General features: G+C 46.6%; 1 protein-coding gene across 23 annotated transcripts in view; it reads left to right on the top strand.

Annotated features, from left to right (window-relative positions):
* The window catches only part of LOC114871729 (dystonin), a 63,108-nt gene that overhangs the window by 11,632 nt on the left and 24,279 nt on the right, over positions 1–27,197 (top strand). For 12 of the 23 annotated variants that reach the window (XM_046284985.1, XM_046284975.1, XM_046284981.1 and 9 more), the window contains exons 4-17: positions 2,129–2,188; positions 2,853–2,942; positions 3,244–3,414; positions 8,448–8,727; positions 9,112–9,562; positions 9,640–9,897; positions 9,962–10,535; positions 10,616–10,639; positions 10,753–11,217; positions 11,301–12,506; positions 12,583–12,666; positions 13,989–14,210; positions 16,248–16,363; positions 16,437–25,671. In XM_046284985.1, coding sequence (XP_046140941.1) covers positions 2,129–2,188; positions 2,853–2,942; positions 3,244–3,414; positions 8,448–8,727; positions 9,112–9,562; positions 9,640–9,897; positions 9,962–10,535; positions 10,616–10,639; positions 10,753–11,217; positions 11,301–12,506; positions 12,583–12,666; positions 13,989–14,210; positions 16,248–16,363; positions 16,437–25,671 — 13,236 coding nt within the window. Of the gene's footprint in view, positions 1–2,128; positions 2,189–2,852; positions 2,943–3,243; positions 3,415–6,085; positions 7,219–7,755; positions 7,977–8,447; positions 8,728–9,111; positions 9,563–9,639; positions 9,898–9,961; positions 10,536–10,615; positions 10,640–10,752; positions 11,218–11,300; positions 12,507–12,582; positions 12,667–13,988; positions 14,211–15,263; positions 15,351–15,650; positions 16,141–16,247; positions 16,364–16,436; positions 25,672–27,197 lie in introns of those variants that run through there. The other 11 variants (XM_046284986.1, XM_046284987.1, XM_046284988.1 and 8 more) reach the window with 8 other exon arrangements.

Consider the following 27,197-nt stretch of genomic DNA (forward strand, 5'->3'; position numbering starts at 1 on the left):
TGTATGAACACAGTCCAGGTTGCTGAGATACCCGTTGACGAGGATAGCCAGTTTGAATCGACCGACTTGGTGTTGGTAATGGATTGCAGGGTAATACGGCGAACGGTACTGCGTGTTTGCTCGGTACTGGTTCTCTTGGCTACCTACCTGCTCGATTCCAAGCGCCCACCTTTCCTCCGGTAACTCTGACCTTATTCGGAAACGTTCTCCTGCGAACGACGTTCCCGATTTACCACCTCTTGACTCGATAAGTAGGTGGGTAAGTAGGCAGAGTCAGGTAGGCAGGTAGGCAATCGTAGAAGTCAGTCAGTCAGTTAGTCGGTTGGTTAGGTCAGAGGAGCCGGTCTGGAGATGTTGCATAGGAACGTGGCAATCGTTCAACACCGAGTGCATGCTTGTTCATGACGCATCGTAGACCATTGCGTAACCATTTGGTGGCAGGAAATGGTCCGCTCAAGTAACACCCCAGACGTTCATGAATTCCAATCCGTTGAATAATGAACATTCCGTGATTCCTCTTCGTACCTTCAACAAGAATTTCCCTATGGACAGACTAAATCTATACGTTACACACAGTATATATTTCATTCGATCGTTCGTTTATAGGTAAATCGCGTACTTTTTACGCACGATCGAACCCCGCGCCCATCGACCGATACGCGTTTTTCATGTTTACCCAATTTCAATCTCTGATCGGTCGGTCGTTGTCCCGAGCGAAGCTGCAAAAACACACCGTGATTCTCGTATATACGCTCGTTTTACTTTCGTTTTACTCTCGCCCGAGAATAGTTGAAAGCACGACGCGGTTCGCAGCCAGCGTGACAGACAGCGGTATATTCGTTTCGCTCGTGACAACGCATCGATTGTTCCGCCCAGATATCTGCCAATTGCATAAGACCCTATTGTCAGATGAACATTTATAATTACGTTCTTCACTTTCGATCCTCTTTTTTCATGCTTACCGCAGCACTGGAAGTACGTGAAGGTATGAATCCGATAGTGTTCCTTCTAACTTCTCTCTAATACGTTGAAACGAGTGATTCTCCTTAGAATCTTTTTTGATAATCGTTACATGCATGTCGATAGTTTAGAACGTAAATCTAGAACTAATGAATTATTTGGAAATAGTCGAGGTTTGTTAGACCTAGACGTTAGAGCAGTGTTTGCCAACCCTTTTTGTGCCATGCCCCACCTATGCCTTTCTAAAAATTCTTCTGCCGTTTTAATATTCAAAAATCGAATTGTTCACCTAAGAAACTTGAATGATAGGTTTTAGGAAGAATTCACTAGGAAATTGTTGAGGAAACACAGTAAGTAAATTTTGAACTGAAATTCAAGTACGAAATAATTTTAACGAAAGATTTTTCTATATTATTTTAATTCTTAGTAATTATTTATTTATTACTTGATGCTTGATGCAAAGTAGCGACCGAAAGTCGCCATACGGTTAACTTAAACTCTGGACAAGTCCATTGCCACTAGAGGTGTGCGAGTACTCGTAATTTACAAGCCGAGCTGAACTAGCTTCGAATTTGCCGAGCTACTCGAAATCGACGAACTGTTTGATATAAAAGCGAACTACTCGAATATTCGAGCCCTTGTGAAAGTTCGATTTACGAGGGCTAGAATATTCGAGTAGTTCGATTTTTTCGAGTAGTTCGTCGATTTCGAGTAGCTCGGCAAATTGAAGCGATCGACTCGGCTCGACCGACCGATCATTGGTCGACTCGAAATTCGAGTACTCGCACACCTCTAATTGCCACCCTTAACGATCAAATTGCCACCCTGTGGGGCGTGGGTGTTGGGAAACACCGCGTTAGAGCATAGATCGTACTTGGAACCTAGGTTCTTTAGTCTTTGTTCTAGATTTTCTGAGCAATGACGTGCAATTAAGGATTATCCTGCCTAACTGTTCTCAAAAGGGAAAATTATCCCGAAGCTTTGTGTTCTCGCATGACAATGAAATCCTTGTTCTATCAGCAAGGATCTTTGTATCGATCACTCGTTCCGTAGGGCCGTGAATAGCGGAAGGTTTAACCTGCCGCTATCATTTTCGGTCAAGTTTCAGGCAGCCGTAATAAAATAATTACACACCGTGCTCCTGTTTGTCAATCAATGTTTTTTTCAGACTTACACGTGCCTGCACGTGTGCGTCCTTGTGAACAACCAGCCATGCTGTTCCCCTACTGTAAGTCAAACAGCAGGTGTCGTTAATCACCGTTGCCAATGTTAGAAGGAATTTTTCGCATGCACCAAGAAAACGATGTCTCGTTTTGTCCATTGTAAACAACCCGATCCTTCCGCATCCTTTACCAGGAATTAGAAATCTACGACCAAAGTTATACATCTCTGTAGTCGTTGGGCAAATGTGCAATCATCGGCAAGGGGGTGGGAAAAATGAAAATTGCTTCATATTCGTGAGTGCAATATTGAACTTGATTTTATCTTCGTTCTCTACGGAGATACGAGCTTATCTCATGCGATATTTAAACTCTAACCGCAAGTTTGAGGGCCGTGATTGCTGCGTTTGCACGTGACGCACCGCGTCGAACAACTTGGTACGTTTATTTTCGCGAGGCACGCGATTATCTGTTCTCTAGCCTCATCCTTTCCTCCTGGTCCCTTGTTTTGTCTGTGTGCTTGCACGTACGTGTAGAATATATTCGTTGCCTGTTCGATGTCCTGTCGTTTAAAATAATCGTTTCAAATTCGAACTTCCTCTTTCCTTTCAGTCTTCTTTAGTGTTTTATTTAATTGCTTGTTTTTATTTTCAGTTAAGAATTGTCGGGGAAGGTTCGAATATTGAAATTTGTTTAAACAATGATTCTGATAGACTGCGAACGTTGTTACAGGCCAGCAGACATGTCGGAGATTTGTTCGAAGACCTGCGGGACGGGCACAACCTCATTTCTTTGCTGGAGGTTCTCTCAGGCGAGCATCTCGTAAGTATTCAACGCCATACTGTTCCATTATTCTGGTTACTCGTCCGAGATGGCAGACAATTGGCACTGTTCTGCTTAATCCTTGGCTGGTCAGGGTGAAAATGCTGGTCACGTAACTGGCGGGGTAGAAAGCAACTTGACCCCAATTATACAAGAATTGATGGAACGTACGTTTTATCCATCCAAATGCGTTTTCTTTACCCGCCTTGATATTAAATTAACCCATTAACGCACCATTACCAGTCGAGGGTTAAATCGGACGGATGATCCTGCAAATTCTAACCGATCGATTATATTCCAGCCGCGAGAAAGGGGTCGGATGCGTTTCCACATGCTGCAAAATGTACAGATGGCCCTTGATTTTCTACGTTACAAGAAAATCAAACTCGTCAATATCCGTGCCGAGGATATCGTCGATGGTAACCCAAAGTTGACGCTTGGTTTGATATGGACCATCATACTACATTTCCAGGTGAGTAGAATTCTTTATAAATTACGATAGCGATCATTTGTAGCGATGGATTCTTGGAAGAATCTGAAATATTCGAAGATCTCGAAGGTTCAAAGCTCGAATAATCCATCGCTATTCCCATGAAGTGATAGCATAGTGTACATAAGAATAATCAATAAGGTCTTGATACACCTGGTTCGCCCTTTCGTAACCGCGACTATCGGTACGATTCCCCTAAAGAAGGACGAGATCATTTTTGATATCCAGCCGTTCGAGGTTTTTGGTATCGACAGCAAACGGTAGAAGACGATACCGATCGAAAGTTTCGCTTCCGAGAAACTTCAGCGCAAAGGGAAAACATGGATAGGAGGAATCATCGCGTAGGAATGCTCGACCACTCTCGTTTTTCTCGCGATTCTCGTTCCGATTGAAAGCGAGTCGGAGGGAAGTAAAGTAAGTTAGTCTGGTTGCAGGCGACGTTTGGCGCCGTTCAACGGCACGGAAACGGGAACGCGATTACGTAGAGTGGCGGGCGAACGAGAGATACCCGGCGCCCGTTTAAAAAGACTAGACCGATGCCGGACGTCGGGCAAAAAAGCCCGGTTCGATCGCGGCGAGTTAACCGCGCGTTACGGGATCATCGCACAATGGGAGACAGTGTTCGTTATTCGAACGCGTCGAGAAATCCGTCATCCTCGTACATATTTATTTCCTCTATTATTTCATTTAACTAACGGCTCGTCGTTAGGCATCTATCTAATGGTGTGATTTTTGTTTTCTTTTTGCGCCGCAGAGCTGGCGACGCAAGGTAAGTTCCCTAACATTTCTATGCCGTAGTGCTTTGCGAAAGAAGTTAAAAAGAAAAAAGGAAATAAAAAATCTCCCTAAGAAAAAAAGTAATAATTCCGAGCGATGTATGCGCCGCACAATGGGGCAAAATTTACGAATTTCAAAATTCAAAATTCCCACTGTGCGCCGCGTCGCGACGACCGTCTTATCGACCGCGCGAATCGATCGAGAGAGCAGTTAGATGGCGCTCGCATGTAGAGCAGCGGTTGGTTCCGTTCGCCGTACACGCGGAAACTTCGAAACGCCGTGATCTTCTGGATCACTTAACAAGATTTCCCTAGACGCGATCGTGCGCGTCATTTTTCGTAGCCGTCGATGATGACTGTTCTTCCTGACCGTTTATGGTAGTTTCGCGGCTTACGACGAGTCAACAAAGGCGGAAGATTGACATAGCAAAGACGAGAGCAACACGGTCTCGCTGGAATTTCGATACGTGGGAGGAGAGCGAACTGGCTGAACAACAGTATCAGCATCTCGTCGTTGTCTCCTGCGGCGCTTGTTTCTCCCTCGAGCACGAACCGCCCACCTTGTAATTATGTTAATCAAAATCGGTCGATCGAACGCGGAATACAAAAAGGCGTATGACGCCACCGGCCAAGGTCAATCGTCATCGATTCCGTTCCTTTTTAGCGCGTTTACGCGCATCCTAGCAGCTTTCGCGCCCTCGCAAACGGTGCGCCTTCATTTTTCTACGCTTTATTCAAAGACATTTGTATGTAATATTATAATAGGAGGAAGAGGAGGTTTAATTCAATTGCAACAATCGGTTCACGCGCTCAGCTTCGCAACGGAAGCACGACTCGACTCGGCTCGAGTCGCGGAGCGATGACGTCACGTCCGGTCTCGAGTAGTCGCGCGACTCCTGCTCGACCGTATTCCGTTCCTTTTTTCCCCTGCTTCAAGTTTGCAACTCAGGGACACGACGCGTCGCGTTGCGTTCTATTTTCGTTCCTTTCAAACTTGGTCCGCTTATTTAGTCATTGTTTTCGTTGCTGCGTCCTCTGCTCGTTTTATTTTCTTACCAGAGAATCGCTCGTTCTCGTCCTCGAGATGAGCCAACGCTATTAATTACCGGCGCGTACGAATTAGGTAAATCAAACGCGAATCGGCTCCCGGTTCGGTACTCGCGACGCCGTTTACTGTGCCACGCAGAGATCGTAAAATCTCTGGAAAAGGAAAAGGAGGAAGGACGCGACGAATCGCGTCCGTCTCGTCGCGGCGCGTCCACTCGGTTCCCAAGTGCGCCAAAGTGGGCTCTCGTTCGACTCGCCTCGAGTCCTCCCGATGACTCGACTAGTATCGCCCCGGCGCATGCGCGATCTTCCTTGCACCGATTACAACACAACTATGACCAAATGGCGAGGACGTCTTCGAGGACACTATAAGGGGGCGTCGCGGAAGCGTACTCCAGTCATGGGCGTTATTCGAATAACGGATTAAATTAGATTTGTTGTTCATTTTATCATGTCAAATGGTAGATCGTAGGATGAATCGATTTCGTTTCGGTCCCATTAGATTTGCTTAACCGTGACCGACAATGTTCCACTTTTTTGTCAGATAGACAAGATCTCAGAATCGGCGCGCATCTTTGAAACAGTTAAAAGTTGACATCACGGGAACCTTAACGAGATTCTGGTTCACAAATTTCTATTTCGACGATTTATTTATTATTCGAAATAAGTTTAGTCCAGCAGCGGCATGTAGGGAGATAGGGTGGGCAGGATGGAGCTGGCCACGGTATGACAACCACGAGAAAATAAGTAAGGAAGGAGGGGGGGTAAGAGAGAAAAAGAGAGTGGGGAATGAAGAGGGGGACTGTCGGAGGCGTCTCTCACCTGTGCGCATTTCGTTGGCCTACTCTCGCGACGGCAGCCGGATACAACGCGGCACGCTGTCGGTCGTTCGGTGAATCGCGACGCATCCTTGTGCCGTTCCATAATAACTCACGTTCGTTTCCAGCAAGTTCGCTTTATACGAACATGTAACGAGGAATAAAAATCGTTAAAAGCCAGCAAACCTAAAGACACGTGTCGCGTCTGAGTCGTGAAACCTTAGCGGTGAAACGAGCGCGTAAAACAGAGCGACTGAAGAAACTGGGAAGTGGGGATCGGTCTCTCGATGAGCGAACCTGTATAGTGCAAGAGACAGTCGGTTTCGCGATACGCTCCGTGGTGTCGTACCTGGCCGTCGACAGTGTCAACCCGATAACCGCTAATTCCCTCGTGTCTTGTTATCATCCTACGTCTTCTTGTCACTTTCTTCTACATCCTTCGATCCTTTTTTGCCCCACCACTTCGAACCACCTTCCACTTGTTCTTTCGACATTGTCTCCCGGTCTGGTAAACACGGTTCAGCTCCGTAGGCTGTTTCACGAGCGGTAGACGCGCGATGTATATCCCCTCTATCGTCAGTTGGTGCTAAAATCGCAAACGGTGCGGCGAATTCCTCAAAAACAACGACTCAGTTTTCGTGATCGATCATCGATACCACCGATCGCGATTGATCTCATCGCATTCGAAAGATAAGGAACCGGCGCGGCGACGCGTTAACGAATCGATAATCGGAAGTTTTCGAAGCGTGGCTATAACGGTGGTCGAGAACCGAGAGGTCGATTCTCGATAATCGGCTTTCACGAGGCTAACGTGCGCCCGGTAAGCGGCGACTCGACGCCGGATAAGGCTACGAATCAGTCGTACGTGCTTTGCTTCTCTTTAACGGACGTCGATGCTAGTTTCTTCCAAGATCGACGATCCTCTCTCGACGATCGCGAACGATTCGCGACGACAAACGACCGGCTGATACGTTCGACAATGTCTATATATCGGTTTAGCAAGGGAGGGCGATTGTTCGTGCAAGGCACGAGGGAAGACGACCCTCGTGAAAATGTCGTCTCCTCTGCTTCGACCACACCGACGCCCGTCAACGACGACTTGAGGGCGGTTTATACCAAACGACGACTCTCGACCGAGGTTCTAGGTACGATGCGATCGTTGCACCAGGTTTACGAGTGTCGAGGGTCTTCACAAAAATTCTGCTCAAAATTTGACCGATACAGTGAGGAGCAAAATTCAACCAATAACATTGTTTTCTTAAAAAAAATTTGTTATCCATGGTACCTACATATTAATACAATAAGAAAAACCTCAACTTGAACTGTTTTAGAGGAAGACTTACCATCACGATCCCTTCTTACAGCATTACTCATACCGCAAATATACATTGAAGAAATCCTTCAGAGTCTTCTTATCCGTGTTACATACCTCGCATTCAATTGTATTATTCATTTTCATTACAATACCCTTTCTCAGTCCTCTAGAATTGCATTGGTTAAGTTTTGCTCGGTGTAGACAGGCGCTAGGCTGGAATCCAGCCGACTGTGCGAGTCGATCGTGACGCGATTTCAAATCAGCTGGCTCGATACGATGCCTTCCGAGACTCGTATCCTCTCGGTGCTGTATAATTTGCGCAACCGTCATTCGGTTTGTTTACCGTGCGACTGATAACGCTATTTAGGATCGTCGATCGAGTCAACGAAGACGTCGAAACGCGGCGAGAACGGTACGAAACGTATCGTTACTCGCATAGTTCGTAAAACAACCACATTGACGAGGGGCGAGGAACGATGCGTCGGGGAGGATTTGACGAAACGAGCCGCCGCTGGGTACTTGTTGGAAACTACCGCTTCCTCTTCCTCCTTGAGCCGGCAGGTCTCGCCGAAACCGAAAACCGTTCGGGTAAGCGCCATTCGTTGGTGAAAAAAAATTCAAAATCCCTCGTTTCGTTCCGTCTTTGTGTTTAGCATCAGGGTTTAAAAGCGACAGGAAGAATCGCGCGAGTGAACCTCAAAGGGCGAACCAAGCGGAAATAATATTGCATTTTATGCGCCGCAGAGTGCAACCAAAAAGGAGCTTAACGCGTTCACTGCCACGTTGGTTCCTATGGAAATTCAAGTGTCACTTAAATATGGGAGTCAACGCGTTGACCCTAGGGTGGTCGCGCCGATGACATTAGTCATAGACTCTCGAAAATTAGTCATAGCTTGATGAATCCGTTTGCATCATATTTAATGATCCTCAGGATGTTATGGGTCCTCGACAATGACCGTATACCTGCGGCATTTGTCATCCACGCGACCATTTATTCGCCGCAGGGTTAAACCGGTGACGAAGTTTGTTAATGAAATTTAATCTGTTTTTATTTCATAGATATCCGATATAGTAGTGGGCCAAGAACCCAACGTAACTGCCCGCGAAGCTCTTCTAAGATGGGCGAGACGATCGACGGCGCGTTACCCAGGTGTACGCGTCACGGACTTCACCGGGTCCTGGAGGGACGGTTTGGCATTCAGTGCCTTGATACACCGAAACAGGCCAGATCTGGTCGATTGGAGAGGTGCTCGTGCCAGTCAACCACGAGAGCGGCTCGATCGGGTCTTCCACGTCGCGGAGCGCGAGTATGGCGTTACGAGGCTTCTCGATCCCGAAGGTAATCACTTTTTCATCGGTGATATAAAACGTTTTATTTCTCTCATCAAGTTTCTCTCGCGTCCCGTAGCGTGCGTTCCGTTTTCTCCACCGTTCATTTCCTTTTCTCTTTTACAAAACGCTGCTAGCTTGGCCCGTTTCCGCTCGTCGCTTGGACCGTGACGGGCTCCATCTCCCACCCTCTGCTTTTTCCCTTTTGCACGATAAACCTTGTTTCCTTCATTTTTTCTTTTTTTGGAAATGGAAAGCGTGGCAACTGGTTCGAGTTACTCAAGTACCGCGACAAGGTCGTATTTGACACTGTCAAATCTGTCGAGTTTCACTCGAGATAAACTATCGAAGAGTTAATTTCTTTTGATCGATGATCTATGTTTTCCTTTCCCAGACGTGGATACTCCTGAACCGGATGAGAAGTCCTTGATAACGTACATCTCTTCGCTCTACGACGTGTTCCCGGAGCCGCCATCTATTCACCCTCTCTACGACGCCGAAGCTCAAAGACGTTCGGCCGAATATCGAGAACTGGCCAATTCCCTCCACGTATGGATCCGCGAGAAGATGTGCCTGATGCAGGAACGTGCCTTCCCCCCGACCCTGATCGAGATGAAGAAACTGGCTGCCGAGAGCACGAAATTCAAGAACGAGGAGGTACCGCCTAGATACAGAGACAAGCAAAGGCTTTCTTACATATTCAGGGATCTTCAAAAGTATTTCGAAGCGGTCGGCGAAGTGGATATGGAACCGGAATTACATATCGAGGTGATCGAAAAGAATTGGAACCGACTGATGATGCTGCATCAGGAGAGAGAGCAGGCGATCATCGACGAAATTAAACGGTAAAGTATAATCGAGATCGATGAAAAGGTGATAGGTCACTTCAAGGAACTATGGTTTTTGATTTTTACGCTTGCAGACTCGAACGACTACAACGATTGGCCGAGAAAGTTCACAGAGAGATGAAGACGACCGATAATCGACTGGAGGAGCTAGAGAGACGAGTGGAAGACGAAGCACGACGCCTCGATCGGCTTCATCCTCTGGAGGCCAAACACGCGGTAGATCTTTTGGAACAAGACATACGCAACACCGAGATTCAAATTCAGAATATCTTCACTGACGTGCACACTCTTACCGAGGGGAAGTACAGTCAAGCGGTCGAACTTCACAAGAGGTACCACTTTCTATCTTCTCCTATTTATTCGGAAGAAAACAGCGGGTTTGTGTTTGCATTTCAGAGTACAGAAGCTGCATCAACGATGGGTCGCGTTGCGATCTCTTCTTCACAAACGTTTGGTACAGCCACTGTCGGCCGTCTCCTTCCCGGTAGAAGAACGCGTCGTAACGAAACACCGTACTACCGTCCATGAAACACGACTGGTGGATACAAATCCACATTTCCGAGCCTTACACGATTGCATCGACTGGTGCAAAGCTAAGATAAAACAGCTTCAAGAAGCGGACTACGGGTCCGATTTGCCAAGCGTTCAAAACGAGTTGGACGTTCATCAGAGAGAACACAAGAACATCGAACAATTCCATCCTAAAGTGGACAGATGCGTGCAAGCCAAGAGCCACTTCCACGGCGAAGAGTTGACGTTGTACAGTCAACATCTCGCCGTTCTACAGAAACTTTACACCGAATTATTGTCAGCCTCTAACAAGAGGCTTTCCGATTTGGACACGTTACACGATTTTATACAATCGGCAACTGGAGAACTGGTCTGGTTAAGTTCCAAGGAAGAGACAGAGGTGACGCGTGATTGGAGCGACAAGAATCTGAACGTGCAAAGTATCGAACAGTATTACGAGGTATTCGATGTTTTATTTCTTTCTAACTTGCTCACGAATTGAAAGTAAGATTCGTTAACGTTTTTTCATTATTTTGCAAGCGTACCTATGGATCTGGCATAGAGGTAATTTAAAGTGGTGGAATGTTTGATTTTGGAATTAATGAAATTTATGTTGATGCAATGACGAGAGGAATATTACTCAATATTTAATTCATCAATTTTATTGTGTTTTACAGTCCCTTATGAGCGACTTGGAGAAGAGAGAAATACAATTCTCCGCGGTACAAGACCGTGGCGAAGCGTTGGTTCTCCAGCATCATCCAGCAGCGAAGACGATCGAGGCTTACATGTCTGCTATGCAAAGTCAATGGGCTTGGCTTCTTCAGCTGACCCTCTGTTTGGAAGTCCATTTGAAACACGCTGCTCAGAGCCAACAATTCTTCCGTGATATTCAACAAGCGGAACAATGGATCTCGAAGAGGGACGAGACGTTAAACACCATCTACTCTCAGTCCGATTTTTCTTTGGACGAGGGTGAACGTCTTCTGAAAGGCATGCAAGAACTGCGCGAAGAATTGAACAGTTACGGTGATCACGTGCAAAAGCTAGTCGAACAGGCGAAGGACGTCGTTCCTATGAAACAGCGTCGTCAACCCGTGACACGACCCATGCAAGTCACCTGTGTCTGCAGTTACAAACAGGTGAGCAATGAAATTTTACGAATACCTTCCGCATTGGTAATTAGTTTCTACGAAATCGTTCGTGTAAATTTTCTCTGTTTCAGATGTCGATCGAAAAGGGAGAACAATGCACGTTATACGACAATTCTGGTAGAATAAAATGGCGTGTGAAGAATCAAGAAGGAGTGGAATCCCCAGTGCCAGGTGTCTGCTTCGCTCTTCAACCTCCAGACAAGGAAGCTCTCGATGCCGCCGAGAGATTACGAAGACAATACGATCGAAGCGTGGCACTATGGCAACGTAAACAGCTCAGACTACGACAGAACATGATATTCGCTACCATCAAAGTGGTGAAGGGTTGGGATCTACCACAGTTCTTGGCTATGGGTCAGGATCAACGTACCGCTATCAGAAAGGCGTTGAACGAAGATGCTGAGAAGCTTTTGTCGGAAGGTGATCCAGCTGATCCACAGCTAAGACGATTGAAGAGAGAAATGGCCGAAGTGAACAAGTTATTCGACGAGCTAGAGAAACGTGCTCGAGCGGAGGAAGAATCAAAGAATGCGGGCCGTATTTTCAACGATCAGATCTCCACTCTTCAACAAGCACTCGACGAAGCCGAGAGAGTTCTAAATGCTCGTATAGCTGCTCCTTTGCCTAGAGATCTCGACAGCTTAGAACATTTAGTTCTGCAACACAAGGACTACGAGCAAAGTCTACGACGCTTGGCACCGGATCTCGATCGGGTCCAGCAGACCTTCCGTGGTATCACCTTGAAGACTCCAGCGATGAGGAACAAGCTCGACGCTGTTACCACCAAATGGAATCACATCTGGAACGCTAGCAATCTTTACATAGAACGACTGAAATGTGTGGAGATCGTGCTCTCTGGTATCGAGGAGAACACCACCGCGATATCCGAGTTCGAATTGAAACTAGCCTCGTTCGACGAATTACCATCCGATCTGAAGGGATTGCAAAATGTATTAGAAGATTTGATGGTGCTTCAGAACGCCATCGCTCAACAGCACGGCGCGATAGACCGATTGAACGACGACGCGCACAATGCCAGACGCCTCGTTGAGAAATCACGATCAAACCATCGCGGTCCTCATTCGGACGTGGATCGTTTGGATGCTGAAGTGAACGCGTTGAACGCCCGGTGGAGTAGCCTCTGCGAACAGCTAGTCGATAGACTTCGAAGCGCCGAAACAGCCTATGGATTGGCTCAACAATTGGAGCACGCTTACAGGAACGAAGTTGATTTCGTTGACGAGTCCTATGCGAAACTGGAAGTGGAGAACGCGAAGGTAAGATATACGCCTTGGAAAAGCGAATTAGGATATCAAGATCGTTGGTATTATATACACCTTCTGTTGTTTCTAGAATCTATTGAACAAAGTTGTGGATCGAGCACCAGCGATCGAGGCGGTAAATGTGACCGGAGGTCGATTGATCCGCGAGGGGAAGGTAAGATGAGACGCGACACGTTCGCGAATGGGTATTCGCAAGCCTTTAGGTAGGCTTAGCTAGCATTTAGGTAGCCTTTAGGTAGCCTTAGCTTACGGTATGAACGCTTGCGTGAATGGTATTATTGCGTGAGTCCTTTCTTTTGTTTACGTATTTATTCCTTCAGAAGAACACGTCGCGCAAATTACCCCGCGTTACGTACAACACCCCCCCAACCCCCAATTTCGTGTACCCTCCTTATCGAATCTTACCCGTATGTCCCGTGAAGTCTGTCCACTTTGACGTACCTGCTAGATTGATAGTGAAGTTCTGCCTGCGAGGATGTTCATCGTCGTCGGCCATGGTTGTCTTCCTCGTGGATCTGGCTGCGATCATCGCCGTAATTGTCATCAGCTGCAATCACTAGGAATATCGCTACCGTTGTATCACTGTTCGCCGCTATGGACTTCTACTTTAGCAACCAGCATCGATCGCAACCCTTTATTTTTTCAGCAGGGTTTTCCATACGAGCTTTTACAACCGATCGTACGGCCAAAGAAAGTCAGAGGCTCGTTACGAACCGCAACGTATTTTAGATATCTCGAGTTTTCAATTCTTTTGCAGGGATCAAGGATTCATCGCGAGCTACATTTTTCTCGCTTTTATCGCACTAAATTATCGCTTTAATCTTGTCTTTTCTTTTTTTTTTTTCATCGCGCAGTAGATGCTGTACATGAGCAACGTAGGCTAAAAGAAACACGCTGTCACTGCTTTTCACATACGCAAACAAGGCTGAGGCTGTTTCCTTCGAATCGAAATCGTTTTTCCCCGTGGGATTTAATGTTCGACGCGATCGATCAATTTAAACAGCTTTTAATCCACCATCCGCTTTGAACACCCGCCTCCTCGTGTTCCGTCTATCCATAGGGCACAATTAACCGATCCTATTAAACGCGAAGCCTTGTAAAACGGTGTGCAAATAAATGAAGGTAATTCGTCGCGGTTGTTTCACGGTGCTCGTTATATCGAATCGTATCGCCGCGTTTATCTCGCGCAATGGTTTTCTATTGTGCATTGTCAAGGTTCGGGGCTTGTTGCTTCGCGCATTCCGGTTGTCGATTAACCGTCCAGCCAGATGTCGTAGATCCGCTTGAAAATTGCGTACACCCGCTCGAATTTAGTCCGAGACCGATTTAAGCGGTTGCTTGTGCTTCAAGACCGAACGGGGGTACCTTAGGACGATGGTACTAGGAATGCTAAGGGGTATAGAAGGTTTTTAGCGATGCACAGGCGAGAATCTAATACTATGCACTAACCGTAACGGGCTAACCGAAAACCCTTAGATCTACGGGCAAAGGCTTCGAGCGTTCAAGGAAGAATTGGAAGATATCTGTCCGTCTTTGGACGCTTCGGTGAAGAAACCACGACGGGAATATGTTTCGACCGTCGACGACGTGGCTAGAGACCTAGATACCCTCAACAGGAAGTACACCACGCTCGTGAATATCCTTCAGGAAAAGGTTAAACAGCTGGCGGTGCAACATCCGGAGGATACGTCTCTGCAGGTAAGATCTTTATCCGTTCTTTCGTTTAATCCTTTGAGCGCTGAATACTCCCGGCGGAAACAGTTCTTATGGAGGGCAATTCGCAAGGCGCAACAATGTTATGATTGTTTATTTATTTATTTATTCATTAGAATATACGGGCATGGCCCTTTTTATAAGGCTTTCGATTGTTTAACCATTTCATGACTTGTGGTTAATAGCATTTCGTTCAATCTTCTTAAAACAATAAGAAAAAAAAAAGATAAAAGATTGTAATTCCTGTACGCCAAATTAAATAATCGAAGAAAGTTATTTTCGAACATATATGCGTCGTTAGTCCAGACTAACATGCGTCCATAGCACTCAAAGGGTTAAAGAGTAAAATTAGGTCAGTAAGAGATGACTATAAATTTCTTAGTAAGCGTTCCACTTCCAAATGATAACACTATGCATAGATAAACTTTGATGCGTTTTGTAATTGAACCGTGAATGGTTCATTAAGATATGGTTTCAATTTCAATATTTATTGCAGTTAATTGGATTATATCCCATGGATTGTTGATTTCATAGTTCATTACAAGAGGAATCCTGAAGATAAACACGAGTCGATCGAATCATACCTTAAATTACACCGTGCCTCTTAGAATCATACCATCAGTCTAGCCAGAAGGCACACTTAGCCCAGAAAAGATGAACCGTTTCAAATTTATCAATTATTATTAACACGTGTAAAATTGGCAGTGATCTAGTCTCTCCTTGGAGATCGCCCACGCAGATGTACTCGTGAATAATTAAAAACTCGTTTCTCGTTACGAAACGACACAGTATCGCAAACAAAAGTTTCATCCTTCCCGCCGGCACGGCGCGAGCCGACGCGGGATCGATACGATACGATACGGATATCGCACGGTATAGAAAGCTCGATAGTCGAGCAAGTGGCCTGACGACGACGGCGCACAACAGGAGCGTAGCTGCGCTCTTGCATTACCGCATAGCCACGTCGCAAAAGTGGCCGGCGTCGTCTACGCTTTGGGCGTATTCTATCGTGGAAAAACAACTCCGGTTTTATCTATTTTTTATCGTTAGAAAATGCGCGTGGAAACGACACCGTCGACCGGGGGGAAGGCATCCGTCATGCCGGGAATTAGAATCGTACGAAAGGTACGAAACAATCTACTTCTTTTTTCCTTCTCCTTCCGATTGAAAAGAGAAAAAAACTGGACGACCGTGTCCTCTTCTCTAACGATCCACGATCAAAGATGATTGGAGTAACGATGAGAAGAGGGGTCGGGTATGGAAGCGAGGAAGGAAGGGGTTCATCGTTAAACGCAAAATTTTTCCTCGCTTGTCACGTGCGCGATATCGGTGGGGGCACGTGTCTCCGCGTTACTCATCGCGATTACGTTATCCTTTAATTCTACGTAGGTTACGAGGCCGACTGTTCGCGGAGAACGTTCTTGCGACACGATTCCGTGTATTTGGAACGAGCCTAACGTTCGTGAAAACTAATTAGTATACAGCGTAGGGAAGAAAATAAAGGGGGGGCTGAAGAGGAAATCGTGAGAAGATAAAACTATGCACTCTCTCAGCCGGTAAAGAGCGGTCGGTCGCATTTCTAAAATAAGAATCTGGCTTTTTAACGCGCACAGATGCCTCGTTTTCGCGAGTTTACGTGTCGGCAGGCGCCGGCTGCTTGCCAACTCGGGGATCGAACTCAGTCGCAGTGAGGTGTTCGCGGTGATTATACGCGGATCGTAGCTTCCGCGAGAAACATGCACGCCGTCGAGTGCCCCACCGAGAGCGACACGCAGCCCTGACACGCGACACACTTTCCACAGTCGAGCCGAAGCGTACGCGAATCAGAACTCGATCGTTTTCTTGCGTGTTTCTTCGTAGTTAGACCGCTCTGCGAATCGAAACGATGAAGCTCGATCGAAGAATCGTTGGCGCGGTAATTTTCAAATTGTTTTTCACCAATTTATTATAATTTTCTCGATCGCCTGATACTCGATTAACAATTCGATCGAGGATTATGCAATGTTTGTCGCGGTGTTTCAGCGTGCTCTGCAGGAGCAAAGGCCGCTCAAGACGTTCCGTACGGAGTTCAACATCTACGAGAGTAGTACCTGCGAGGAACGTTACACTTCAACGACGACACACTACACGCAATCGCAGTAAGTAATCGTTTTAGAAGGTGGAATCGACGGATCGAATGCTGTGTTCGCTACGATATTCGATTGCTCCTAGGTACAGTTTGGAAAGACACGAGAGGACAGAGCGAACCGAGAGGACCGAGACTACACGACGCTCCAGCTCGCAAGAGAGTTCGCGACTCGATGCCAGGAGCGCGTCCGTGGATCGGGACGCGGCGACGACCACGACCACGCAGTCCGATAGGGAACACGAGATCGAAAGAGAAAAGATCGCGCGAAAACGACAGCAAGAAGATGAAGAGGAGCAGAAGAGGGACGAGGCGTCGTGGTCGACGAGAACCAGTAGCAGTATTAGCGGCAGCAGCGCGCATTTTAGCGAGAGTAGAAGCGTAAAGAGGATAGAGCGGGCGGAAGAGGGTATAGGTAGAGAGAACGTGATCGAGGCTAGGGGTATCGTAGATCCACGGACCGGAAACGTGTTGACGGTGGGCGAGGCGATAAGTCTTAGGATCTTGGACGTTAGGAACGGTAGGATAACGTGCTCGAGGGACGGGAAAAAGACGGTCTCGATAGAGGAGGCTGTCCGTGAGAAGATTATCGAGACGCGTCTTGCTGATCGTCTGCTAGGTCCATGCGGATTCGACGAGGAGGGACGTCCGGTGTCTCTGCTCGAGGCGATCCAGCGGGAGCTGTTCGACGCGGAGAAACCAGACGGTTCCGGGCACGGTGATAGAGCGAAGGTAACTTACTCTAAAGAGAGTACTCCTGGCGATGAGAGCGTGGTTAGCGTAGCCGATGCGATAAAGGACGACGACGACGACGTAGGCAAGGGTTCCGCGTTGGATCCGCGCACGGGCGAGCTAGTTACCGAGGATGGCGAGAGATTGTCAGTCGAGGAAGCTCACGCGAGAGGTTACCTGGCGAAACTCGACGTGACCGTGACTGTAAAGAGGAGCGCGTTACCACTATCCGACGCGATATCTCAGGGTCTGGTGGACGAGACCCTTGGTCGAGTACTCGACAGGATTACGGGAGAGAGTTACGCCCTCGACGAAGCTGTGGAGAAAGGAATATTGGATCCAACCGGTAGAGAGATCGTGGACGCTAGGAATGATACGAAAGTGACGTTGCTGGATGCTATGAAACTGGGCATCGTCAATTCGAAAACAGGAAAATACATGCACGGTCTGACGATGGAGAAATTGTCTTTGAAGGAGGCACGCCGACGACGATTGATTGTTAAACCGATGACACTGAAGGATTGTCGTGACTCGGAGATAATCGACGAAAGCGGAAAGATTACCAGTCCAGCGCATCGAACGAAATTGACCGTAACCGAAGCGATCGAACGGGGTGTACTCGATGCCGATCGATTGAAATCGATCGTCGATGCGAAAACGGGTGAAACGGTCACGCTATCCGAAGCATTGGATCGTGGCTTAATCAATCCTAAAACGACCACTTACAGAAACACGAACACCGACGAGGAGATAGCTATTTCCGAAGCCGTTGAGAAAGGTCTAGTTACCTCACTCGCGCAGAAAACTATATTCGACGTGGATGGCTTCAGAGACCCATTAACCGGAGAGTACGTAAGCTTGAACGCTGCTTTGCTCAAAGGTTTAATTAGTTCCAAATCGGGCGGTAGTTACATTATCGATCCGAACACCGGGGAAACAGTTTCGCTGGCCGAGGCTGAAGAACGGGGTTACGTTCGACCGGAAGTTTCCGAGATGCTCAACAGAGGAATCGGTATCGTGGAAGAAGGCAAAGAGATTACTCTTCTAGAAGCTGTTTTCTCGGAGCTGATCGATCCGAAGACGGGTCTGTTATTAGATCCTAGAACCAAGAAACCAGTGCCTCTCGAGAACGCTATCAAGCGTGGTCTGATCACTCCTGATGGAGCTGCTTTGCTCACGGGATTATTGAACGTCACTGTCACCACGCAAACGGTAACAAAAGTGAAGGAAATTAGACACGAAGATGAAGTCAATAACGTAATTGACGAGCGATCAATGAATAAAGAGCAAAGAAGTTCTTCTATCGACACAGCGATGGATGTTGAAGAGTCCTACGAGTCTTCTCTGAAGGACAATATTCCCAAAGCAATCGGCACTACCACGACTATCATTGCCAAAGACCATATAGTCTCTTCTTCAGAAGCGAAATCAAGTACCGTTGTTAAAATCAAGGACTCTTCGGTGATAATAACAAAAGATAACGATAATGTTCAATCATCGAGGACCAGTCGATACAAGGATCCTGATCAGGATCAGGATACAAGTATGATGGGCGATTCTGCCAGAGAGGAAAGCTTATCGATGGAGAAACGCGTGTTTGAACTACCCACCGATGGATGGTCTCTTGCCGAGGCGATCGATCGAAAGCTGTTCGACCCAACCACGGGTCTCTTCATCATTCCAGGAACAGACAGGCTGGTCTCTTTCGAGGAATGCGTGAAATTGAGCATCATCGATCCTAATTCCAGCTTCGTGATCGATCCAAACAACGGGAGGAAAGTTTCCTTGCTTCGAAGTCTGGAGAAGAACATCCTAGATTCAACCGGTCATTACACTTATCCTCAAAAGATTTCTATGAAAGAGGCGATCGATAAAGGATTCATCATCATGGAGGGTAAAACCACGGACACTGACACCTCTCAACAGAGATTACTTAGAATCACCAAGATGTCCGGAGAGCCGGACAAGTTGGAGGTGACCCGACTTGACGATCCCTCGAAGCAGCTAGAAATCAAAGATTCCGAAACTAGTCACGCGATACCTGACCCGGTGCGGGTGTCGCGAGGTCTGATCTACGATCCAAGCACCGCTCTAGTCATATCCACTGAAACTGGAAAGTCTACGGAGCTGATGTCAGCATTGTCCGATGGCACCTTGCCAGTCGAGGTGGTCGTCGTTAAAGATCCTGCGACAGGAAAGGACGTTGGCATAGTCGAAGCCATCCAACGTGGAATCGTTGATTCTGAAACAGCTGAATACAATGTGAACGAGAACAGAAAGATATCGTTGCTCGACGCGGCTAAATTTGGCATAGTAACCGTGCTGGGTTCGCCCCTGGTGCCTGTCACATCTTCTACACCTACTGCAGACACGACTATACTTCATCAAATAGAAACTGAACGATCTTTGAAAGAAACCTCGCCAAGTGAAAGAGACGAAAGTTCGATGACTGGCAAACCCATCTCCGATACAGATTCTGCTCTTGGATCCACGTCCGTGGTAGATTCGGTGACCGATTTCTCGCCAACAGCAGCGACCAGCGAAGAACCTTCAGTTTCGAAAGAAGGCGATGAAGAGAGGTTCAAAGACAAACCATCTTTCGATCTCAAATACGAAGCAATCGTTGGCGAGACGGTTGTATGGTCAAGTTCCGAGGGTGAAGCGAAATCAATTGTTCTCCAGAAGATGAGGAAGCGAGTGGTGAAGGCGAAGGAAGCTTTAGAAAGTGGATTGATAGACGCGGAAACAGCGGAGATTTTCGAAAATAAAATGGCAGTGGAGGATGGTAAACCAGTGACACTTTCGGAAGCTATTCGCAGCAAGAAGATAGATGCAGGTTCAGGGAAGATCATCGATCCTCAGAGAGGAGATACTCTCAATATCGGTGAGGCTGTTGAACGTGGAATCTTGGATCCAGTAAGTGCCAATGTCCTGGTACCTCTGGCAAAGAGTTTGTCCATTCCTGGCTTATACAAACAAGGTTTGTTAGATCCTCAAGAAGGTAAAGTGGTTCATCCAGAAACTGGTGCTCATTTAACATTGAAGGAAGCAATTCTCTGTGAAATAGTCGATCCGTTATCCACAGTAACCTGCTTTGATGGTCGCACAGAGACTCTTCGCAATGCCATCGAAAGCGACTTCATTGATCCTGAAAGGTCTTTGATAAAGACCAGCGAAGGCGACAGTGTCAATTTGGTGAAGGCTGTCGAGAACAACGTGTTTGCTGATTCGGATAAGGGCCAGGAAAAGATTCCACCTGCTGGTATGACCTTCACCGTGGCTTTGGAACGAGGCTTAATTGACGCAACAGGCAAGGAAATACGTCATCCAATTACGGAAGAACGATTATCATTGGAGGATGCTATAAAGGGTAACTTCATCATGTCCTTACCTTGCCCAGTCAGTTCTGACAGCATGGAAGTAACCAAAGCCCTCGAGGCTGGTCTGATTGATCGCGAGAAAGGTGTTTTCGTTCATCCAACGACTGGCACACCGGTACGCCTTCTGGAAGCCATAGAATCCGGTCTTCTGGTAGTCAAACCTCCCATAACCAGCGAAGCCGTCACTGTTACCACTGGTGGCATCACAGAGACCGTCACCTCTTATCACACTGTCACCACTAAAAGTATCGATATTTTGTCAGGTTACGCGCTGGTGAATCCAAACGAGGTACGAAACATGGAGACTGGAGACACCATGACGATCGAGGAGGCTCGTCAGAAGGGAATCGTTAAACACGAATTTGAGAAGAAAGAAAAATTCACCACGAAGGACATCAAAATGACCTTCGATGATGCTCTGCAGAAGGGTTTGTTGGATATGAACGCTGGTACCTATACCCATCCTTCGACAGGATACGCTATGCCTATTCAAAAAGCTATCGAGAATGGTTTGTTAGAAGATCGTGCAGATTCCACTGTCGAGACTGCTGAGACTCAAAGAATCGATGAGATTTATGATGAGAAGACGGAGAGGTTCGTGGATCCAGAAACGAAAAAGTCTTACACGCTTAAAGAAGCAGTGGAGGTTGGATTGGTAGATCCAAATACTGTTCTTTACGACACCAGGACCGCTGAAACTGTGACCACCAAACAGGCACTTGAAAGAGGAATAATTGATCCTGTTACAGGAAAGACCAAGGATGTCGAAGGGCGTGGTACGGTCTCTCTGAAACAGGCTGCAAAATTGGGATTATTGGCTGTTGTTGCTGCACCTGTTCTTGCTGGAAAAGCGGTGTACGACGCTGTTCGCGATGCTTCTGCAAGCAAAGAGAAACATGTTCAAAAGGAGGTCACTCGTCCTAGAGAAGAACACAAGGCTTCTCCCATGGTATCACAGACACCATCGGTGGTGGAAAGTGCAGAGGAAGCAGCAGAGAAATTGACAAGCAAGGACAAGGTTCAAACACCAAAGGATTCTTTGAAGACACAGGATCAAAAGGAAGCTTTGAAGTCAAAGATTCAGACAGAGGAAGAACCTCCAAAGAAGCAGGTCCAAGAAGAAAAATTGGAGAAACCATTACAAGAGGATAAATTAGAGACCCAAGCATTAAAAACAGAAGTAAAAGAACCTTCCAAACAGGATGTACAAGTTGAAAAAGTAGAGGAACCATCAATCTCACCAGAGGAAGCAATGTCTGAGGAAGATCATGAAAAGGAGCCTGAATTTGAACCTGAAGGAGGAGAAAGGTTTGTGATCGAAGTGACACCCGACTTGACGGTTCGAGATCTCGTCGTTCGAGGAGCATACGACCTCGAAAAAGACAAGTTCATGGATCCAGAAACCAGAGAAGTGATCTCGTTCAACGACTTCGTCTTAGACCTTGGAATATTCGATCCTGATGAAGTGTTGGTGAAGGACCTATCCTGTAAAACAACAGACAGGTACGTGTCTCTTCGGGATGCGATCGCCAAGCCTCTAGTCGATCGAAATATAGGATACATGGTTGATCCAAAGAGCGGTAAGAAGATCCCATTCTTCGAAGCAGTGAAGTTAGGTCTAATCAAACAGAAACCAGTTATAAAACAACCTGAAATCTCTGCCATTGATGGTAGTAAAGAAGGTTTGAGTTTGCGAAGAGCTGTTGAAATAGGTCTACTTGACCCAACCACCTGCGAAGTTCGAGATCCAGTCACTAATCAGACGTTAAAATTGAACGAAGCCATTGAAGTGGGTTTAATTGATCCAGACTCTATCAGCATTCGAGATCCTGTAAACGACGAAGTCTCCTCGCTTCAAGAAGCATTGGAATCTGGTGCCAAAATCGATGTTGAAGATGCTTTTGTGAAGGGATTGGTTGTACCTGAATCTCGTAAGCCAATTTCTCTGGAGGCTGCTATCAGAAAGGGATTCTACGAAGAAGACACTGGTAAAATCACGGATACGTTGACTAGTCAGTCCATAGATGTTGAAGAGAGCGTACGAAGAGGAATAATCGATGCATTCATCAGTGAATGCGAGGACACTAAAGCAGGAACCTTCTTATCTTTGGAGGAGGCATTGGGTGGCGAATCGAAGCTTCTGGATTCTGGTACAGGTCGTCTTCGAGACACCAAGGCTGGCGAATTACTTCCACTAAACGTTGCTCTTGACAGAGGTATGATACTAACAACAGGGTTCGTTCCATCTTTAACCGACGTGATTGTCCAAGAATATTATTCTCCAAGAACTGGCCTCGTCGCTAATCCTAGAACAGGAGATGAAACCACCTTGAAGGAAGCATTAGTTACTGGTTACGTTGATGGAGAAACAACGATGGTGAGGGACGACCGCAACGACAGAGTATTGTCCTTGCAAAAGGCTGAAGAGAATCAGCTGATCGACCTCGAGGAAGGAGTCCTGATGTCTCCTCACCCAATGACCTTAGACGTTGCTTACGAGAAAGGATACATCCTCAGCACAGTGAAACCATGGTCGTTGCAGGAAGCATTGGCTCACCAGACTTACGATCCAGAGAAAGGGACCTTCGACATAGAGGGGGTCAATTACACCCTTGAAGACGCCTTGGAGAACGGTTTAATCGCCAAAGACAGTCCCTCCGTAAAAGATCCAAGGAACAGTGAGATAATTTCTCTTGGCGAAGCTATCAAGCAGGGTCTCATTGACCCTAAAACCGGCACAGCCATCGATCCATCTACAAGTTCACCATTGTCCTTAACCGACGCCCTTGATCGTGGCCTGATAGTACCTGCCAAACGCAAGATATCCTTGCCAGAGGCGGTTTTCAAAGGACTGTACGAACCAACCACTGGTCGCTTCATCGTTCCAGAGACAAGGGAGAAATTACCAACCGATCGTGCCATCAAGGTAGGCGTCATCGATCCCAGTACAGCAGTCGTGGTGCATCAACCACACGGCAAGGTGATCACCTTCAACAAAGCCATCAAAGAATCGATAGTCGACCCGAAGACCGGTACGGTGACAAACGAGAAAGGCAAGCCGGTAGACTTCCGCGAGGCGCTGGAACACGGTTTGCTCCTGGAGGCCCGTAGACCCATGACCTTCAGCGAGGCCATCTCCAAGAGGATCCTCGATGAAAGAACCAACATGTTCCTGGATCCTCAGTCGGGCGTTTACCTGAGTTTGCTCGATGCTATCCAGAGGAATTTGATCGACGCCGATTCGGTGACCGTGAAGGATGGCAGAAGCGGTTTCCGCGCGAGGATCTCCATGATGGAAGCTATAAGAACCGGATACATCAATGGATCCACTGGTAAAGTGAACGTCACTCCGGAATCAACGATGTCCTTGCAAGAAGCTTACGAAGCTGGTCTCATAGTCGATCACAGAGCAGCTGTTTCTCTTCAGCGAGCGATACATCAAGGATTATACGACGAACAAACTGGGAAGATCATAGATCCTAGTACCGGAAGAGCGGTTACTCTGCACGAGGCAATGAGGAACTGTCTGATCAATCCCACGCTTCCTTGCTACTGGGACCAACGAGCGGATAGATTGTTGTCCCTGGCTGAAACTTGCCGAGCAGGAGTGATAGACAGACGGTCAGGAATGTTCAAAGAGCCTGGAGCTAACAGATCCGTGTCCCTGTCTTTGGCTTTGCAACTGGGTCTGATCATCGACATCGAAACTGCGGAATTTAACCTCCACCAGGCGATCATGATGAACATTTACGACCCTGCGTCCGGAAAATTCACCCATCCGTCGACGAACCAGAAGCTCACTCTAGCAGATGCCTGTCGCACGGAGCTGATCGATCCCATGGGTTCCATCATCCGGGATATTCGATCAGACAAGTATCTGCCACTGTCTGAAGCTGTTTCTTCATCGGTGATCGACGATATCAAAGGTACTTACATCGCGGTACCGGAAGACGAAGAACCGATGGATCTCCGCGAGGCTGCTAACAGAGGCTACATCTTGCCCTCGAAATTCCCGCTCAGCATCGAAGAAGCAGTGAACTGTGACCTTTACCGAGTTCAAACTGGTGCATTCGTTGATCCTCGCACCAGCGAGTGCCACGATTTAGCTCGTGCATTCGATGCAGGTCTCCTTGACCCTGACACCACCGCCCTGAAAGACGCAACCACTGGACAAATAACGTCTCTGTCATCTGGCATCGAAAGTGGTTTGATAGACGTGGCACGTGGTCGAATCGTAGACTCGAAATCGAAACGAGGTTACCCTATAGACGTAGCTCTGGAACGTGGTCTCCTAGTCACTCTGGAGAAACCGCTAACTCATCAACCAGCGCGACGAAGTCTCGCTCGCAAAGAGGAACCATCTCGACAGGAGTTCACCCTCCAAGAGGCAATTGATAATCATCTCCTCGATCCAAACGCTGCTGTGATCAGAGATCCAAGGCACGGACGTTTCGTAACGATTAGCAACGTCCTGGCTGACGGTATCCTCGATCCATCCGTCAAAGGAACCTTCGAGTCTGACTCGGCTAAATCCGATAGCAAATTGACCCCGCGATTCGTTCGCTTCGGAGACGTCGAGGTGTACTTCCTGAAACCTCTGACCTTCGAGGAAGCAACCGAGAAAGGATATTTGTCCGTGGAAAGTGGAAAATTGACGGATCCGAAGAGCGGAGAGCCTGTTACTTTGAAAGAGGCGGTCGATCTCGGTATCGTCGATTCCGACTCGGCGTTGATTAAAGACACGAAGAAGAGGAAACTGGTGAAGTTATCCGAGGCGTTTAGGAAAGGTCTGATGGACGCGGAGAAAGGAAACGTATTAGAGACCGAAACGTCGAGATTGTATCCATTGTCGAAGGCGTTAGAGACCGAATTGTTGATCACACCTAAACGAGGTTTATCTTTCATAGAAGCCTTGGAGTTTGGTCTTTACGATACCACTTCCGGTCGTTTTAACGATCCCTTCCTGGTCGCGTCCGCGTTAGATCGTAAACCAGCAACGTTGAAAGATGCGATCGATTCAGGTTCGATAGATCCGTCCAGCACGGTGATCAAAGAACCCGGGACCGGTAAAATCGTTAGTTTGTTAGAGGCGATTAATAGCGAGATAATAGATCCTATAGCGGGCAGGCTTATCGAAGATCCATCGGGAAAGAAGGTGGACTTCGCGAAAGCCCTGGAGCAGGGTTATATTCTCACCGCAGAAGCTAGGGTAAGTGGCACTCTTTCTTGCTTCTTCTATCTATTCTTTACTGTATACTTCGTCGTTCTATACGACGTTTATTCTACCCTTAAACTTTCCTTTCCTTGCTATTATTTTTTTTTTAATTTTCATTTTGTTTTTGCTAAACAATTTTCTCACCTTTTTTTGTCTTTTGTTTCATGTTTTTTCTCTGTTTTTAACCCTTTCAGCGTTACGTTTGAAATATTCAAAAATTAATATAATTAATAATCCTCGGTAAGATAAAAGTATAAATTATATTTTTAAAATATTTCCACCGCAATATTCTTCAGATTCTTTTTCTAATTTTTCACCGCTAAAAGGGTTAATTTATTTTTCTCTTTTTCGTCTCTTTTTTTTTTTTTACTTCTAATTTCTTCAATAACCGCTTGCCAAAGGTAATGGATCGTTATTGTACGCTTCGATGCATCCGGTCGTCTATCGGTCTACGTGTGCGACGATAGTCGGCCACGATCCTGCGAACGCACATTACAGTGTATCCTACTATCGGCGTACTTGTCGATAGCAGCAAACTAGCAACAGAGCAAAACAGCAATCGTTAACAAGAAGCACCGTCATCAGAACTTATCATCCTGCATGGAGCCCCGTAATAAGAGCGTGCCACGATACGTTTAGAACAATGAAAAAAAGAGCCTCGAGTCGAGAACAGATCGCCTTCTTTTGACAGCATGTCGCGGATAAACGATCGAGGAAACGTCTAACGCAAGAACGAAACCTGCTCTGTGCACAGCCATGACCAATTATAAAAAGAAAAGAAAAAAGAAACGATTTTCACGTGGGCCGCTCCTCCCTTTTAATTATCCCATTTTCGTTCACGCTCGCATCACACCCCAAACTGCGCACGTCATTCTCACTATATCTTTCACGTAACAGGGGGCTAATGTCATACTAAAAAAGAAAATGATAAACACGAAACAACGATAACGTTCGTAAGATAATGTGTGATTTTAATCGATTAACTTGAATGTAAATATTCACGTATCATCGATCTATCTTTCGTGTCGCCTGATCGCATCGGCAATGCTAATTCGATTCATAGATTTATTAATCTATCGTTTAACCTTCGTTAATGGTTGCACGTTGGTTCATTAACGTTTCAACGCTATCCTTCGATCAATCTTCCTTGGTATTATTCATGGAACATCGATGAGTTAATCGTTAAATTTAGCGTGGAAAATGATAGAAGAAAAGCGTGAAACGTTAACAGGAAATCTGTATTTAACGTGTACCGTGACAAAGAGGAAGTAAATCCATTGGGGGTAATTAACGAGAATCAAATCCACAGCGATTAGTCGTTCAATGCGTAGCCACGTGTTACGTGTGATCGCATGCTTGATCCTTGTATAGACAATCGGGGTACCAATTTCTATTCCTTTTCATATTCTTGGAAAAAGGAAATTGTAAATATTAAAACTTTAATGGGTACTTAGAACGCTCGGTTGCCTGTGCAAGGTTTAACACGTTGAATGTGCAGTACGGTATTAATTGCAGTTATT

The sequence above is a fragment of the Osmia bicornis genome, chromosome 3, assembly GCF_907164935.1.
Source record: "Osmia bicornis bicornis chromosome 3, iOsmBic2.1, whole genome shotgun sequence".
Classification (NCBI taxonomy): domain Eukaryota; kingdom Metazoa; phylum Arthropoda; class Insecta; order Hymenoptera; family Megachilidae; genus Osmia; species Osmia bicornis.